Raw genomic sequence first — 19,325 nt, forward strand, 5'->3', positions numbered from 1 at the left:
CAGAGGTCGCAGGTACGATTCCCCGCTCCAGCTATCACTGCTCCCCTCCCCCTCGCGCTCCTTGTGGGCAGCACTGGATTCAGCTGGGTTGGGCTGCAAATATCTGAATTAGTAGGTAACTATTTCTAAAAGGTTTAGAACCACAGATCTAGTAGTGTGTTGTGTTGTGGTGACATCCAGGTTCACCTCTCCTCTTTTGGAACATTTTGTGTTGGTGTCCATGAGTTGTTTTTTCCCCCCTCAAACATACGTTTTCCATTGAGAAAAGGTATCATGTTGAATGGGAAAGGTATGCTAGGGATTAACCATAATGACCTCGGTGAGTGACATAATGAACCTCCATGATTGATTGGAGAGAGGAGTGTAGAATGTGACATTTTTACATTTTTACCAATGAACTGGTTCAAATGGGTTCATTGGTTCCAGTGTGGATTTTAACACGTTGACTGCCACAAGGCTTTCCTATTGTCAGGGGTGTCGCACCAAATTCTGGGCCCTTAAACTACTGAAAAATAGCAGATATACAAGCTCACAGCGCGGCACTGAGCATGTCAGTGGTGCTCAAACTTTTTCACGTGAAGGACTCCCAAAGTGACATGTATTTGGGCACGGACCCCCATCTCAAAATATTTAGTTCCAGGGACCACCCAGAAACAAATCTTCACTTACAAAAAACATAATATTCAAAGATTTTCACACATTTTCACGACATTTAAAAAATAGCAGATCTACAAGCTCGCTACAAGCTCGCAGCTTGGCACTCGGTGCCGTGCTGTGAGCTTGTATATCTGCAATTTTCAATAGGTAAAGTATAAAATAATTCCACCTCCTTGGACCCTAGTAACTCAGTCCCCCCCTTGTGACGCCCCTGCCTATAGTATTTACCTGATGGGGCCGTATCAGTGGACGTGTTCATGTAGTTTTAGTCAATTAAAATGTATTTTGGCGGGCCTTGATTGTGTTGTAATGCCAGATTTGACACTTTGTTGCTGTGTGTGTGTGTGTGTGTGTGTGTGTGTGTGTGTGTGTGTGTGTGTGTGTGTGTGTGTGTGTGTGTGTGTGTGTGTGTGTGTGTGTGTGTGTGTGTGTGTGTGTGTGTGTGTGCGCTCTGTGCAGACTCTGATGGAGGCTGAAGACATCTCCATGTCAAACATCAGCTTACCACCATTCAGCCGGCTTCCTGCTGCGGTAAGAACGCACCAATCACATCCGTCTTTCTTGTTCTGTGATGATAAGAACGAACCAATCACATTCGTCTTTCTGTTCTGTGATGATAAGAATGCACCAATCACAGCCGTCTTTCTGTTTGTCAACAATGTCTTAAAGCTAAAGGAGTACTGTAGTTCCACCTTGATATGACAAAAAGTAAAATTTTTGTAATGATTAAATTACGTACCGTATACGAATAATTTGAAAATACCAGATGTACAAACTCACACCCGGTCACTTTGCAATGCATTGTGAGCTTGGAGATTATTTTCAAATTGCCGAAGTATACTGTGTATAGGGAAGTGTATGTTTTGGACCAAGAAACTAGTAAATAAAGTTTTCAAACTTTCATACTTGCCTCTGTGATATACCGCAGTAGTAGCCTCGTAAACCACTAACTTCCGGAAAACCACAGTAGATGTATTTAAAATTGGAAGTACTGCAGTAAAGTTAAAAAAATAAAAACTGAATTGTGTGCAGTACTTGCTCAGAGCAACAGTTCATCGTGTGGTTACAAACACAGATGGCGTATCCCTCTTTTTTTATCGCTTCACGTTTCTTTTGGTTTTTAGGGCCCTAATCCAGTTAATCCAAGCTGTCTTTATCATTCAGCCCAGTGCTATTTAGTATTCTCTCCCTGCTTTCCTGTCTTCATTATCAATCCAGGCTGGTAAATATAAAGGACTGGAAAGAAAGACAAAGAGCAAAGGAAAGGAAAGCACAGCAGGAGGAGATAAAAGTTCAAACCATCGCTTTTATGTGATTTATGCGATGATAACTGGGTAATTCTTTTGCCCATAGATGGGATTGATTGGTCCTCGGGGACCAGAAGAGTGCTCAAACACAAACACATGAACATAAAAAGAAAACGGTTAAGGGCCCGATCACTGATATGAACAAAAACACATGGGTAGAGGTGAAAGGTGACATATTTTTTGCTTCTCCAGGAGGAGGCTGACTATAGTATAGACAACAGAACAATTATATGCTGTATTTTCATTGGTGTAAAGTAAAGTAGCTAGCTAAGTACATTTACTTGAAGGTCGGGTGACATGGCCAAAACAGCTAATTATTGCTATCAAATTAGCCAATTTCTTTAATGATGTAATGTACCCCCATGTTAAATTACCCAATCAAATTAATTTATTGTTACTGTACTGAAAGTAGTACTTTCTATACATTCACTACTAACTGATACGGCCCCGCCTCCTTTTCAGACTGTTTGGAGAAAGACCACGTGACCTACTGCAGCACAATGTTAAATTTCGGGGCGCGTCACCACTCCTTTAAGTACTGTATTTAGGTACAATGTTGAGGAATTATTACTTTCTTTGAGCATTTCCATTTCCCCATACTTTTACTTCTACTCCATTACATCTCAGATCCAAATATTGTACTTTTATTCCACTATAATTATTTGAAAACTTTAGTTACTAGTTACTTGATCTGTTGATTACTACAGATATCAATTATAATATGATGAAACATACTTGAATCACTTGTAGCCCTATTTTATACGTAGGAAATTTGAAAATACCTCATCTACAAGCTCACAACGCGTCCCATCGCGACGCATTGTGAGCTTGTAGATCGGCTATTTTTAAACATTTTAGTACTTTTACTTGGTACTTCAACTATATTTTGATGCCAATACTTTTGTACTTTTACTCAAGTAACATTTGAACACAGGCCTTTTACTTGTAACAGAGTACTTCTACATTGCAGTATTGATACTTTTACTTAAGTAAAACATTTGAGTACTTTTTCCACCTCTGTGTATTTTCAGGGCTGTAAAATGTTGGTTCACGTCAGTATTTTATAGAAGGAAATATTATTATTATACATAATTATTTTCATATCGTGTCTGTCGGGTGGAAACCTCATACCGGTATGTCCAAAACGTTTACTTTTCAGGATTCAAATTCAAAAGTAGCAAAAGTTGCCGATCTACAAGCTCAAAACGCGTCACACCTGGCAATCAGGGCTGGCTTAATGGAAGGCTTTAGGTGCTGCTACTGTAGATCTATACTATATATACATATGAATTGAGGCCTCATAGATAGGAAATGAAGCTTTACTGTACTGCCCTACAAACTAAAGGCAGAGTGCAGTAACTACGTTTTGGGACACACCAACTTATTTGTGTCGCCCAACCGTCAAATTAGCCTTCATGATATTGGGGGATGAACAGTTACCTCAAGAACAGATGTACAATCAGTGTAATATCACTTTTATATCTTTATCTCATTTGGCTGATAAGCTGTAACACTTTTAAACCCATTTTTTGGTGAAATTCGAAAACGTAGTTACTGCACTCTGCCTTTGTAGGGCAGTGTAGTTTAGGCAGGAAACAAGAGTCTAGCCCCGCCCAGCTGTAGTCAGCTTCAGCTGTCAGTCAGCTCTTTTCATATTCCTCATTCACATATCTGCTGGTCATTACGTCACTCTGTCTTACTCCAATCAAAGCTCTCGTTCAGTAGGGAAGGCTCCTTTAAATACGTCTCACTTTCTCTACCCATGGTTTTATCCAAAGCCTTGGACAAACGCTGCTAGCTGCTGGAACAAGCTCAAATACTTGTGATTACGTCTGTTGATTCAAGTTTATGTGTCAATGTATTGCTATTGTTCTGCTCTTGTATCCCTTTGGGGGGTTTTGCTTAGCATTCTGTGATTTTGCATAGCAAGCTGCTCGAATAAAATTCAGGGAACATCTCTGAGCCCTTTAACGCAAAGATTAACTGTATTCCATTCATGCAACCAGTAAGACTCCCTAATCGGGAGATTACAAACACAAACTTTAGAACTTTAGTAGCCAAACTTCTTCTTATTTTGTGTATCGTTGTCCTTGATGATTGGCTGGCGACATTTTATTTCACAAGATTTCTTGTTACTTAGGGGAGGCCATCAGGAGGGAATATGGGAAATGGGACAGATCCATGTTGATGACATGACTTTGGAGATACTGTGTACCGCTTTCCGTGATTTTAGGGCAAAATCTGTAGGAGCAGTGTCCAAAAATGTGTTTTACAAAAATCGGCCTCATGGTGGCGCAAGAAGAGGACCATGTGAGAAATCAGGGCTGGAGGTTTGCCAGCCAAGGAGTGTGTGTGCAAAGTTTGGCATGGATAGGGGCAACGGTGCCAGAGATAAGAGTAGGGCCAAAACTGTGACATGACGTGACGTGACGGGACGGGACGGACTGACGGAGGGACGGACTGACGGACTGACAGACAGACAGACTGACTGACGGACAGCCGGTGGAGCTTTTCATAGTAACTTGCGACCTGACGGTCGCAATAAATGGTTAAATCTACTTTGACATGAGTTTTCCTGTCTAAACCCTGTTTTAATGTTTCAAAACTAAACCCAGATTTGTCTTTGTCTTGCGCAATGGAACGGTGGCTGTCGTGTGGAGTCAGGTTTTGTGTGCTAGTATTGATCTGTCTGACAGCGTGGTTAGAAGTGTTCATTCTTCTCGCCGATCAGCTCCCTTTGATGGGCTCCCTCTGTTTCATGTCTTGACGCTGGCAGGTCAAGTGGAGAGAGGAGCTCTATTGACCTCTCCCTCCCTCCCCCACCCCACAGCTCAGCTCCATAGACCACCAGGGGTCTTCAACGTTATCAGGCCAAGGACCCCTTAGTTGAGAGAGAGATGAAGCAGGGACCCCCACAACTTTTTCATAGATTCCATATAGTTTCATTGTTTGACAGCACAATCATCAGTGTATTTTGGATTCATGTCCATTTGTATTTTTCAGATATTTAACCATTTGAACCGTCCATACTTAATAAACTTGACCTTTCACTCTGTACTTAGTCTGCTCTTTTTCCCCTCTATACCAAACCTCTTTGCCGAAAATAGCCGATCTACAAGCTCACAACGCCTCCCGCTGCGAGGCGTTGTGAGCTTGTAGATCTGCTATTTTTGACGAAAGTTCTCAGAATATATTATGGACGCTAGGGTTCAAGTGGTTAATATAAAAAAAAGGTTTCTGTCACTGAAAGATTTGGAGAACCCCCTGTAGTAACTCTGAGGATCCCCTAGGGGTCCTAATTTTTCACATAGAGATTTCCTAAAACATGTTTTCAAAAATATTTATATTTACTAGTCCTTTAAGGATATTTTGATATTTTGATTTATTTTGAATTCCGGACTTTTACTTGTAACAGAGTATTTCTATGTTGCAGTATTGATACTTTTACTTAAAGGACCTACACCATGAATTTTCACTTTTTCTATTTTAAAACCTTTTTTTGGGGTCCCACTGGCACCTTCTATCCTCACAAAGTCCTATCTTATATATACATTCCTCCTATTGCCGCATCCCACTTCCAAGCCCATTAACGCCCCCTTTACATCGACTTCAACTCATAGGTAGTCGTTGTCTAGGACGTAAGGAATACAGCCCCTAACCCTATGCCGTCTGCTCATTCGCTAAGCACGAGAGAGAGGAGGCAACAGGGGAGGGGGGGCGGGCAAGCGAGAGAGAGAGAGAGTGAAATTTGACACCACTGTGTTTGCATGTGCAGCTGCTGCTGCTGCCTCCACAAGTGAGTGCAGAGCACGGCAGCAGAGTCCCCGCTACAAGACAAGCATCAATGATCAAATATAGAGCAGTCCTGCCTGAGCGCCCGGAGGGCGCGAAGTCCTAGGAATGGAGCGGCGGCACAGCCGCCGCGAATTTCTAGTTTCTGTACATTGTGTCTTTCTCTGGTTTTGGGAAGACAGAGATGAAAAGCTTTACACGGGTTCTCAGAACAGTGCTGTTCTGAGAGTTGACGCATGTGACGTCACACGCGTTTCCCGTTTTTTTTTCAGTCAAAAAAAATTAAAAAAAAAAATTTTTTCAAAACCTTTTTTTTTCAAAAAAATATTTAAAAAAATTTTTTTTTTTCAAAAACTGTCAAAAAGTAAAAAAAAGAAATTTTTCAAAAAAAAATTTTTTCAAAACTTTTTTTTTCAAAACTTTTTTTTTCAAAACTTTTTTTTTCAAAACTTTTTTTTTCAAAAAAAATTTTCCAAAAAATTTTTTTTTTTTTCAAAAAACTGAATTTTTTTTTTTCAAAAACTTTTTTTTTCAAAAAACTTTTTTTTTCTGGAAAAACCCCACTAGATGCGCCCCTGAGCAAACAGAGGCCGTTTTGGTATTGCAGCTGGAGAGCCTCATTATAGTAGAGCTAGAACAAACAAAAAGAATGGTCAGAGTGTTTGTTGAGGGTTAAAACCTGTCTAAGACTCAATTTTGAGCATTATATTTATACAAAAAATATAGTTTTAAAAGCATGGTGTAGGCCCTTTAAGTAATGAATGTGAGTGAGTAGCCTACTTTCCCCACCACTGTCGCTCTATGACTACTCATCTCTCTCTTTCACTCTCTCTCTCTCTCTCTCTCTCTCTCTCTCTCTCTCTCTCTCTCCTCCCCCCCCTCCCCCGGCTGCAGTTGGACAACGTGATGGAGGAGAAGGGGTCAGCAGCGATCGCGGTGTCGTCATCGTCGCCCTCGTCCGTCATCGTCACCTCCATGTCCAGCCCCTGCCCCCCCTCCTCGCACCACGCTCAGCCCTGTTTCTGTGGACCCCCGAGGACCCCCGCCCGGGCCTCCTTCTCTGCCTCCGTCTCCGTGGTGAAGGAACCGCTGGACATAGTCCAGCTGGGAACGGCGCCGTTGACGCACCTCCTTACCAGATACAGCCCTTGACTCGCTTATCGGCCAGAGTAAATACACACATACTGTACCAATACCAACCACTGCCGCCCGTTATCAAGTAGTCACAGAATATTTATCTCTAGTCGGTCCCTCGATGGTTGGTGAAGACGGAGGTCATCTCTGTGCTTTCTGCAAAAAAAAGCGACCGTCGGTTCTCTAGCTATGGGCCGTTGAAAACATCATCTCTCGCCCGAAACTTGCAACGTAAACACAGGAGCCAAGATATCAGGCATTTCCGCGAAATAATTCAACAGGAAATAGGATGGAGATCTCACGTTGCGATGGATGACGTTTTCTGTGGGACTGTGACTACGACTTATTTTTTTTTTTACACTAGATGGAGCTCTTCGCTAACCCCCAACCCCACTTGACGTTGTGGGCAGTCTTTGAATGAGTTAAGAAGACCACTCGATTCTCAACTTTTTTTTTTCGAAAGACCCCTCGGTTTGATATGCGTTAGACCATGGGCCCCCATTTGATGGGAAAAAAGGTTATATCTCCTGGGACCACAATCTACACTGTAAAATAGCCTACTTTATTTAACTCTTGAGAATGTACGACAGGAACCAAATGGACCCGTAAGTAAGGCAGTGGTTCTCAAAAAATGTTCGTCTCAGGGCACCCCTGTAAATACCTTTTTTTCCATCCGGCCACATAGAAGGCTCTCTATGTGGACCTAAGGGTCCATTTGGTTCCTTTTGTACTCACTCAGAGTTACAGTCCCGTAAGGGCCCGTTTGGGTCCCTGGTGGTCCCCGGACCAAACACTGAGAGCCAGTGCTTAAGACTGCGTGGTCGTGTCCGCACGTAACAACGTGCGTGCAGATTCTCACAACCTTATCTTTTCCACCCCAAAACCAGAAGTTGCTCCTTTCTTTGTCTTTTTTTGTACCAAAACTGTGAACGTGAGAGTGTGTGTGTGTGTGTGTGTGCGTGCGTGCGTGCGTGTGTGCATGTGCGTTTGTATATATCAGTGTGAGTGTGCGCATCCTGTGTAATGATTTTCCAAAATTGCATTGTGAGCTTGTAGATGGGCTATTTTGCAAAGGGTTTGGAAGTGTCCAGGTGGGGTGGCTGTGGCTCAGGAGGTAGAGCAGGTCATCCAATGATCCTTGGATCGCTGGTTCGAATCCCGGCTCCTCCTGTCCACATGTCGAAGTGTCCTTGGGCAAGACACTGAACCCCACATTGCCTTCAATGAGTCGGTCGGTGTTAAAGGAGTAGTTCACCTCCAAAATGACTTTTTTTCCTATCAATTACCATGGAGACTTGAGTTCAAAAATGTTTTTTAGTTTTTGTCGCATTCCTAAGTCAATAATTTGAGGAGACTCTTTGTAGGCCCATTGATTCTGCCATCCGGAATCAATGGGGGTACATTTATTAAAATCAAATTATTGGCTTTGGAATGGGACAAAAACTAAAACATATCGTCGTTGTCGGGTGAAAACCTTGTATGTCCAAAACCGTTCGTTTTGCATTTATCATTTTAAAAATGAGGCGTTGTGTGCTTGTAGATCTGCTGTTTTCACTACCTTTGTGCGACGGCCTTGTGTGATGAAGCAGGGCTTTAAAAACGTACACATCTCAAGTCTCCACGGGGTGAGTAATTGTTAGAAACAAAGGTGAACTACTCTTTTAACTTTCCACCGTGAACGTGCGAAGTGAGGACGCTGCTGGCGTCGGCTGTTCGCCGCTTCACTTCCCAATGTATGAATGAATGGACCGTTGTAAAGCGCTTTGCGTTCGCAACTTGCTTAGAAAAGCACTATAAAATGCCATCCATTAGGTGGGATTAAGTGGTTGACATTTCCCAACCTAACAGACCGTGATGTTTCATTCTGCACAGAACAAACAAAGCCTGTGAGACTGAACAAAGGCAGCGTGAAGGATCGATGGCGCTTTGTTCTGCAGATGTCGTGAGTCCTGACCGTGGCTCTCTCCGCGTTGGAGAACGTGTGAACTGGAATCCAGTTGAGATGTTTGGGTCTGTGGCTCTCAAACCTTTTCATGTCAAGGACCCCCCAAATTGATATGTAATTGGCCGCAGACCCCCATCTATAAGTGTGCCAGGGAAGGCACCCCCATGAATATTTATTTTTAAATAGCCAATCTACAAGCTCACAACGTGTCGGCTTTTCTTCTTTTTTTCTTTTTTATAGCCGAAGTACAACATTGGGTTGAAGCGGTTTAACTGATTTTGATGAGAATATTGATCAATTTGGCTGACAGTGACAGCCTGGAACTCCTTCAAGGAGCCCACACTTCAGGCCAAAACAACTCTGCTTCTAGAACCGGTTCCGTTCTAGATCCTTGGAACCTCGGTGCTTTCACAGAACCTTTTTTCGTTTTTTGGTTCCAGTTCCGAACCAACTTTCAGGGTTCTGAACCAATTCATTTTCAGTGGAAACAACACTGAACTGGTTCAACATTAGCCTGGAAAAAATAAGTGAACCGGTTCAACCCTGGCGGAAAGTTCCCTCCCTCTCTGGCTCAATGACTTCTCCATTCCTGGTCACAGACAGTGCAGGGTGGCTGTTGGACACATCAGCATAATACTTGTACTGTCAACGGGTCACCTCACTCAGCTGACCTCTTATAACTGTGCGTATGTGTGTGTGCAGGGGCGTCACACCAAATTCTGGGCCCTGGGTACAAGGATTCACTGTGGGCCCCCCATGAATGTTAACTATTGAAAAATAGCAGATATACAAGCTCACAGCGCGGCACCGAGTGCCGCGCTGCGAGCTTGTAGATCTGCTATTTTTGAAAAATCGTGAAAATGTGTGCAAGAAACTTAATGTTTCTATGTCAGTGGTGCTCAAACTTTTTCATGTGAAGGACCCCCAAAATGATATGAATTTGGCCACGGACCCCCCATCTCAAAATATTTAGTTCCAGGGACCCCCCCGGAAAGCAAAATTTGAATTACAAATGTTCGCTTAAAAAATACATATTCAAAGATTTGCACACATGTTTTCACGACTTTTCAAAAATAGCAGATATACAAGCTCACAGCGCGGCAACGAAGTTACTAGGGCCCCTCCACCTTGGGCCCTGGTAACTCAGTCCCACTTTCCTACCCCTTGTGACGCCCCTGTGTGTGTGTGTTTACGGGGTCACTCACAGGTTGGTGTTTGATTAGTCCGAAGGGCAGCGTTAAGTGGTTTACTCTTAATGCAGCCCTGGCCCACTGCCCTAAACACACAATGTCACTCTGATAAGCTCTGCGTATGTGTGTGCGTGCATGTGTGCATGTGTGCGCTGTGCATATGTGCAGGGCCGGGTCATCGCCATGCTGGCTTGCGGTGGGCATCGATGACAGTGAAGTGACAATGTAAGGACTTTTTTATTACCCGTAGAAAGAAGGAAGGAAAAGGAAAAAATAGCATTACTACATCAAAAGTAATCAACAAGCTATACTATAAAAACTGGTCAAACATTGGCCAAATTGTCAAATAATATAAGAATGAGAAGAATTGTTGAAATAGCTGATCTACAACAACACTGTGAGCTTGTGCTGTGGATCGGCTATTTCCACAATATTTATCTGTGGGAACTGAGTCAAACTAAATGTAAATGCCTCAACTCCTGATACTGGATTTCCCCCTTGGGATAATAAAGGTATCTATCTATCTATCTATCTATCTAACTCCTACAAAGTGCTTGCGTCAGGGTGGGGGGTCCCCAGTTCAAAGATGATCAATTTGGGGGGGAAATATCAGATCTACAAGATCGTAGATCTCTGAAGATATTTAATGCAGCGAGAAAACAGAAAGGTCACTAGTAAACACTGGTAAAGAGCCTTGAGGAACTCAAGGGGCTCAAACAGCGAATGGCGTTTAAGTGGACTGCTGCGTCCTCGACTATGATTGTATTCAGATGTTGGAAGAATCAAAATGTGACTCTATACATACTGTTTATGTTTATGTTCTGTAAAAAACGATGCACAAGCTGATGTGAGGTCTTACAAGCGAAGGCAGTATAACCTCTGATTTTAAACTTGCTTGTATACGCAGCGTGTCGCGCGCCGAAAATAGCCGATCTGCAAGCTCACAGTGTGAGCCAGATGAATCTGCCATTAAAAAAATAATATATATTAAAAAAATGCCCCTGGCAGATTTGATCTGGAACTGCTCAGTTGTGATTGGATTTCACTCCCTCTGAAGTAGTGAGGGACCAATCAGGGCCCAGTATGCACATGTGGGGGTGGGTTTATCACCAGGACCTTTGGAAATGCAGGGTTCCACACAGAGATTCTGGACTAATAGGGTGTGCCAATATGTAGTTCTAGAGCGGCCATTTCTTGGGTCAACGCAGCCTTACACAGGTGTTCTGATTGGAGTAGAGCATTAGTTCTATGCCAATCAAACAATTGAAACACCTGTGTTTGACCCAAAATATGTCCGCTCTAGGACTACAATTGGGTATATGCATATACGCCATTTTGTTCTACTTCCGGGTGTCTTTCAACTTCCTTCACAGGTGTTTCTGATGATACTAATTAAGGCTCTGTTTGATTTATTGTCTCCACCAGCCGAAGGCATGGGGGAGAGTATGTTTTCCCCTCCGGCCTCCGTCCGTCCGTGCGTGCGTGCGTCCGTCCGTCCGTGCGTGCGTCCTCGCAGTTTGTGAGCACCTAATCTCAGTCGCCGCCAAAGTGAGCACACACATTCCCTGGATGCCAATCTAGAACCTCTGCCCTAAATTTTTCAAATGGGCCTTTTCTAGCGCCACCTAGTGGCCGATGTTCGCAAAACACATTTCTGTGCACTACTCTTACAGATTTTGTCCAAAAATCCTACAAATCGGTAGGCAGTATCTCGACAGTCATGTGATCGACACTCCATTTGTACACTCTCAGAGTTGCACACCTGTATGGGGACATTTGGAACCCACTCAAGGACACTTTGAGACCCACTGGTGTAGCAGAGCCAACGTTCACAATATCAGCACCCTGACTCTGTTTGACCAGAATGGAACAGACCCTTGATTAGTATCATCAGAAACACCTGTGAAGGAAGTCGAAAGACACCCGGAAGTAGAACAAAATGGCTATGTGCATATACCCTATTGTGTTACCGTTGGCACACTATATCTACGCAATGATATTTTTGTCTGGCCATGCCAGTATAGACCTGTTGTGAGCTTGTAGATTTGGTATTCATGGTATGCGCGACATCGCCGAGCAACCAAGTGCAAATCGGACTGGGGCGGACACAGAGCCATCGTGTTGCCCGATGTCGTGCAATACTGTATACGATGATGAAGATTGTGTGTGTGTGTGTGTGAAGAACAAATCATTGATAAATAAGTGAATAACTAAATATATACAAAAATAAACAAATGATGCTATAATGATGCCAGAATGGCACAAAAAAAAACTATTTCAAATGATGTTCTAAGATGTTTTAATGTTGATTTGTTATGGATGTTTTCTTTGGTGTTTTTATTTATTTTTCTAAATAAAAAAAGTATTAATGAATGCTCTAATGTCTGTCTCTTTGTGTCTCGGGATGGCCGAGAAATATAAAACTTCCAAATCAATTACTGATTTAGGACCACAGAATATATTACGAGTTCTTGAGATATTTTGCTGTCTCAATTTTCTTCTAAATACTTTCCCCAAATTGTGACATATTTTGGAATAATTTGAAACATGATTTATTTTATTCAGTATTCTACTGTACTGTATATGGGAACCATTAGCGGTTTAAAAGTTGGGGACTGGAAGTTTCTGGAGGGGTTAGAATGCCAGCACCCAGGATTTGTGTGTGATGCGTCAGTGCAGTAGTACTGTGTGGAAGTGCTTGTAGTTGGTGCATGTTGCATGCTTCTCCTGCTTGCTACTCTCTGCTTTCAGATACTGCCACCAGCCACCGGCTAGCCCTCCTTGCAGGCAGGATGTATGGAGAACCGGGATGACTGGAAGCGAAGATGGAAGGCTTGTCTGAGGACGACCTGGAGAGGACAACAGTGTGCAAAGTACTTAGGTAGGTAGGTTGACTGACTGACTGACTGACTGACTGACTGACTGACTGACTGACTGACTGACTGACTGACTGACTGACTGACTGACTGACATCCCACCTGGCCTACTGTAGCATGGCTACTGTAGCACTGACTGACTGTCTCTTTTTTATATTATTTTTATTTTTGTACACTACAGGGGCAGGGACGTGCTGGCCATTGGGAAAAGCGGGACAACTCCCGAACGGCCGGTTCATTCCCTGCCGGTCCAGGCCGGCCATTAGGAAAAAAAATAAAAATAAAATGTTGGCCTTCGTTCCATTTTGGGGGCTGGGCGGCCAACAAAGTAAATTGTCACTGTCGGGCAGAAACCTTGTATCTCCAAGTTTCAAATTTATATTTTCGCAAAGCAAAGCCCTGCTTCATCATATAAGGCTGTTTCACAAACGTAGTGAAAACAGCAGATCTACAAGCACACAACGCCTCGCGCTGCGAGGCGTTGTGTGCTTAAAGTTTAAATCATTTTTAAAATGATAAATACAAAACAAACGGTTTTGGACATACAAGGTTTCCACCCGACAACGACAAAATATAACTCATGTACAGCAATTGGCCCACTGGCTTGTCATGATCTGAAATGGCCAATCTTTGAGTAGCAGCAGCGCTATAGAGAGAGATCTCTCTCCATAGCGCGCAATGAGGGCATCTCCAACTCTTTTTCCCAGGCTGAATCAGGGGCCCAGCACGTCCCTGACCAGGGGTTTTCAAAGTGGGTGACGGAGCACCCTGGGGTGCCGTGATGCCAGTCCAGGCGTGCCGCGAGATAATTTGATAATATTTGGAATTCATCAATATCACTTCACTATGCTTAGTAAAACAGACCTGATTTGCACTGTACTTGACGAGTTATTTTTCCATCTACGACAACTCTCGTCACCAAAAATTGCCGATCTACAAGCTCACAACGCGTCACAACGCGTCACAACGTGGCGCGTTGTGAGCTTGTAGATCGGCTATTTTAGGTGAACCTTCCCCCCAGAATAGGCATGCTGGGGTTCAAGTGGTTAAACGTCATGTATAACGTTATTTTCAGTCGGTTCTGATGGAAATGGACATTTCTCTAATATGACGTAAGATTCCAAAAATGAACAGTCTAACTCAGGGGTGCCGTGGATGAAAAGGTTATTAGGGTTACCCTGAGTCAAAACAGTTTGAAAACCCCTGCACTAGACAGTGATACTCAAACTCAGTTCCGGCCCATGGCACCAATCAATCAAAACAAAAAACAAAAATAACTTTGTTATCTTATCTTTAGCCTAATTGCATTACTATCACATCAATCATCCAGGAAGGGAAAACTGTGTGCACTCATTCAGAGCAGCGGCAAAGATGAGCCTCAGCAAGAGATTGACGACGAGAACCATTTATTTTACCATCTCATGCAAATTCAATACCACTTTGTTTCAGTTGCCAGAAAACGGCGTCAGTTAAGATGGACGATAAATGGCCCAGTGAAAGACAGAAGTTATCAAGTATCATTAATGTTGTCATTCATTTTATCAACATGGCCCCTTGCCATTTTTGTAATGTGGCCCATGGGCTCAGCTATTTGAGTATCTGGACATGGATGCATGCCATTTCTTGATAGTAATCATTCATAGAATCTAGTGGAGTGCATACTCGTCAATCTTCTTTGCAATGCAGTGGAATTCTATTGCATTATGTTTTAACTTCATGTGGACCCCAGGAAGAGTATACTGTAGCCTTCACTCACTGCGATGAGGACTAAGAATGATTCGTGAATAAACAATAAGAAATGCAATAAACAATAGTGTATAGGACACTATAGTGTACGGGTGGGAACGGAGGGCGAAGTTAACATTTGCATTCAGTCACCAACAAATAATGGCACATAATTACTGTAGACCTAGACAGGGACGTGCTGGGCCCCTGATTCAGCCCGGGAAAAAGAGTTGGAGAGGCCCTCATTGCGTCCTATAGAGAGATCTAAATCAAAGATTTGCCATTTCAGATCATGACAAGTGACAAGCCAGTGGGCCAATTATTGTGCATGAGTTATATTGCGTCGTTGTCAGGTGGAAACCTTGTATGTCCAAAACCGATTGTTTTGTATTTATCATTTAAAAATGTATTTAAACTAGTGAAAACAGCCGATCTACAAGCACACAACTTGTGTGCACTCATTCAGAGCAGCAGCAAAGATGAGCCTCAGCAAGAGCTGAAAGATTGACGACGAGAACCATTTATTTTACCATCTCATGCAAATTCAATACCACTTTGTGTCAGATGCCAGAAAACGGTGTCAGTTAAGATGGACGATAAATGGCCCCAGTGAAAGACAGAAGTTATCAAGTATCATTAATGTTGTCATTCATTTTATCAACATGGCCCCTTGCCATTTTTGTAATGTGGCCCACTGGCTCAGCTATTTGAGTATCTGGACATGGATGCATGCCATTTCTTGATAGTAATAATTTTTAGAATCTAGTGGAGCACATACTCTTCAATCTTCTTTGCAATGCAGTGGAATTCTATTGCATTATGTTTTAACTTTGGACCCCATAAAGAGTACCGTATTTTCCGGACTATAAGGCGCACTTAAAAGCCTTTAATTTTCTCAAAAAACTGCAGTGCGCCTTATAATCCAGTGCGCCTTATATATGGATCATTCATTGACATTGACATTCCCTTTAGCACAGCTCCATCTGTTGGATGCATAACACAACGGTAGCGTCTATTATGTGCGCCTTATAGTCCGGTGCGCCTTATAGTCCGGAAAATACGGTATACTGTAGCCTTCACTCACTGCGATGAGGACTAAGAATGATTCGCAATAAACAATAAGAAATGCAATAAACAATAGTGTATAGGACAGTAAGGACACTATAGTGTACGGGTGGGAATGGAGGGCGAAGTTAACATTTGCATTCAGTCACCAACAAATAATGGCACATAATTACTGTAGACCTGGAGACTATAGGACTGGGCCTATTGAAGATCATGCTGACAACCAGGGACGTGCTGGGCCCCTGCTTCAGCCCGGGAAAAAGAGTTGGAGAGGCCCTCATTGCGCGCTATAGAGAGATCTCTCTCTATAGCGCTGCTGCTACTCAACTATTTGCCATTTCAGATCATGACAAGTGACAAGCCAGTGGGCCAATTACATGAATTAGGCCTATATTCCGTTGTTGTCGGGTGGAAACCTTGTATGTCCAAAACCGTTTGTTTTGTATTTATCATTTAAAAAATGATTTAAACTAGTGAAAACAGCCGATCTACAAGCACACAACGCCTCGCGGTGCGAGGCGTTGTGTGCTTGTAGATCTGCTGTTTTCACTACTTTTGTGCAAACAGTTTAATTTTTACTTTTGTGCAAACAGTTTAATTTTTTCCTAATGGCCCGGCCTGGACCGGCCGAGAATGAACCGGCCGTTCGGGAGTTGTCCCACTTTTCCCAATGGCCAGCACGTCCCTTCTGACAACATCTCCATCCAGCATAATAAGCCCTGCAGAGCGTACATGTCCTTGAGAGAGAGATGCTGGAGAGTCTTGAAAGAATGTTCCAACCATAAGAAAGGCTTCATGCAGGAGGAGTGTTTTGAACCTCTGTGGCCATTATCATTCCTGGAATCCTGCTGATTTATGTAAGCAGCAAAGTCTTACAAACACAAGCAAACACATTGTGCTGTATAAACCACTTACGTCGCATAAGCCATTATGTAGGCCTACTTTGTCCTGCGATGAATAGGGGGAAAATAGCAGATCTACAAGCTCATGTGTCATGTGGCTATAGGCGCTGTGGGCTTGTAGATCTGCCTTTCTTTCTGCCTTTAATGACGTGCACACAATAGAGACAGCAGCTTAAAAATGTGCCTGAGGGGTAAAAAAACAAACACTGTCCAGCTGAACGGATGACATGCAATATGCTTGACATGTTGTTGGGGTGATTGAATACTTTATAAACAGTTTGCAGTTATTACAGAGGTACAATGATTGTCTCAATGTATTCAATTCATTGAGACTTGTAAAGACAATACTGTATAATAATTATATGAAATGGAATGGTGTCGTTCACCATCATGCTCTGAGTGTCCCAGAAATGAGGGTGAATAATCTGGTGATGACAAACAGCCTGGTTGGCGGTGAATGATGAAGAATAATCTAGTGATTAATCTGGTGTTTGACTTGTTGGATAGGCCTGCTGCCAGGACTATGGCCCCCTCTAGAGGCTGAGGGTCAGTATTGACTGTGATTAGCCTGGAATCAGAGGAATCTGCTGGTGCAAAAACAACTTGGCAGATTTGGGCCTGGCCCCGCTCAATTGTGACTCAATTTCCTCACCCCGAAAGAGTTGGGTGACCAAATCAGGGCCCAGTATTGGTCTGGTGACTCTGGTCTAACCAGCAGTGATATAGTCTGGCTTCGCAAGGCTAGATGATGATATGCAGGGTGTGAGTGTGTTTGTGCATGCGTGCATGTGCGCACGCATGAGTTTGTCTAGTTATACTTATGGGGACTAAATGCATGTTCACTCAGTCACCTGCAGGGGACCTCTGACAGTGTGGGGACAAAATAGTAGGTCCCCACAACGGTTAGGGTTAGGTTTAGGGTTAGGGTTATGGTTAGGGTTAGGGTTAAGGTTAGGGTTAGGTTTAGGGATAGAGGTTAGGGTAAGGCCACAGGACTTGCATAAAAATGAATGGAAGTATATGTAATGTCCCCACAAGTGATGTAAATATATAGTGTGTGTGCGTGCGTGTGTGCACATGTGAAAGAGAGAAGGAGAGAAAGAGAAAGCATGCCTGTTTAGTAGTTTCAAATCTCTCTCCGAGGCATGTCTGTCTGTCTGTCTGTCTGTCTGTCTGTCTGTCTGTCTGTCTGTCTGTCTGTCTGCCTGCCTGCCTGCCTGCCTGCCTGCCTGCCTGCCTGCCTGCCTGCCTGCCTGCCTGCCTGCCTGCCTGCCTGACTGACTGACTGACTGTCTTACATTTCAAGACCTTTAAGCATGCTATCCTGTGTATTTTATTTATTCAAAATATGTGACACTGCTACATAAATGTGTGAAAGGGTACCGGTATGTTGTTTCCTGTATGGGTATTGAAAAACACAAAACATACTTGGTGATAATAAAGGGAATATAATGTTTTAAAAAATTATGTTTTAATATTTAACACCTAAGTGTAGGGTAAGGATAAATTGTGTTGTGTTTGTATTGTATGGAAGAAGACATCCATTCATTCTCTGGTGTCAGGGTTTATTTGATAGGGGAAGCTGTAGGGGGGAAAGAAGCAAATGAATGTAGTAAAAGTTCCAAGAAGTGATCATCGTAGAAAAGTTCCAGGAAGTGATCACTGGTAGAAAAGTTCCAGTGAGGTACCAGGAACAGCACTGTTAACATCTTTTAAAGCGTGTTTCATGCCCCTTTACGGAACTGTAACATTCTAGCGTATGTGGAATCGAGTACTTCTACTTCTTGCCATGATTGATGATATCATTATGTCCGACCAAATATGAAATGAAATGACTTCCTCCCATCACGGCGAGCATATTAAAAAAGGAACCAGGCAATTGAAGAACTTCTGTTAATATTCGAATTTGATGAGGAGAGGAAGGTAATTAGAGACTTTTATCAACTTTTTCTAGATCTGTCTCCTAACAATTCCATATACTAGAAATTCGCGGCCGCTCATATAAAAAAAAAAAAAGGAAAAAAAGTTAAAAAAAAAAAAAAAAAAATTGATGGTCAGCAAGGAACATGCGTTGTTGATTTTTGTATTATGTTTTTTAGACAATTGAACAACTACTGAACGTGGAGTTGCAGATGTACATACAGACAGACATACAAACACACCACCCCATTCTGATTAGGTTGTGAGGATATAAAGGAAAAATGGGAAGCCGAATTGGGTATAGACATTCCATCAGATAAATGGGAAGAGATATGCAGTGAAGCACACTTGGTAACTAATTCGAATACTTGGAGGGAATTCAAATGGAAAGTGATAACTAGATTTTTTAGGACGCCGGTGATTGTGGCTAAAATGGGACCGACTCATTCTAATATGTGCTGGAGGGACTGCGGGGAACATATTGGTAACCACTCTCATATATTTTGGACCTGTCCCAAATTAAGACTATTTTGGAAGGAGATCTCTGAGGCACTGAAGGAAGTCTTTGGTCAAGCTTTTGATGTAGATCCCATGGTAATGTTGTTGGGAATGGTACCTGAGGGAATAGAGGGCAGAGCCAAAATATATTTACTCCATATACTACTCACAGCGGCCATAAAATGTATTACAATTAAGTGGTTGAAACCGGACCCACCAACATACAACATGTGGGTGGTTAAGGTACGTGAAATTTATCAAGTGGAACAAATTACTTACGCCCTAAGACTTCAATCGGACTTGTTCTTTAAAAG

The 19,325-nt window shown here is 42.8% G+C and overlaps 1 protein-coding gene across 1 annotated transcript in view; it reads left to right on the forward strand.

Annotated features, from left to right (window-relative positions):
* LOC308302892 (melanopsin-A-like) overlaps positions 1-6,908 on the forward strand; it is a gene marked incomplete at both ends in the record, with an annotated part of 68,899 nt that extends 61,991 nt beyond the window's left edge. The window contains 2 exons of the mRNA XM_080747210.1: positions 1,117-1,188; positions 6,651-6,908. Coding sequence (XP_080603336.1) covers positions 1,117-1,188; positions 6,651-6,908 — 330 coding nt within the window. The remainder of the gene's footprint in view (positions 1-1,116; positions 1,189-6,650) is intronic.
* Between the last annotated feature and the right edge of the window lie 12,417 nt (positions 6,909-19,325).

Source organism: Nannobrachium achirus, assembly GCF_963921795.1.
Source record: "Nannobrachium achirus genome assembly, chromosome: 18".
Lineage (NCBI taxonomy): Eukaryota > Metazoa > Chordata > Actinopteri > Myctophiformes > Myctophidae > Nannobrachium > Nannobrachium achirus.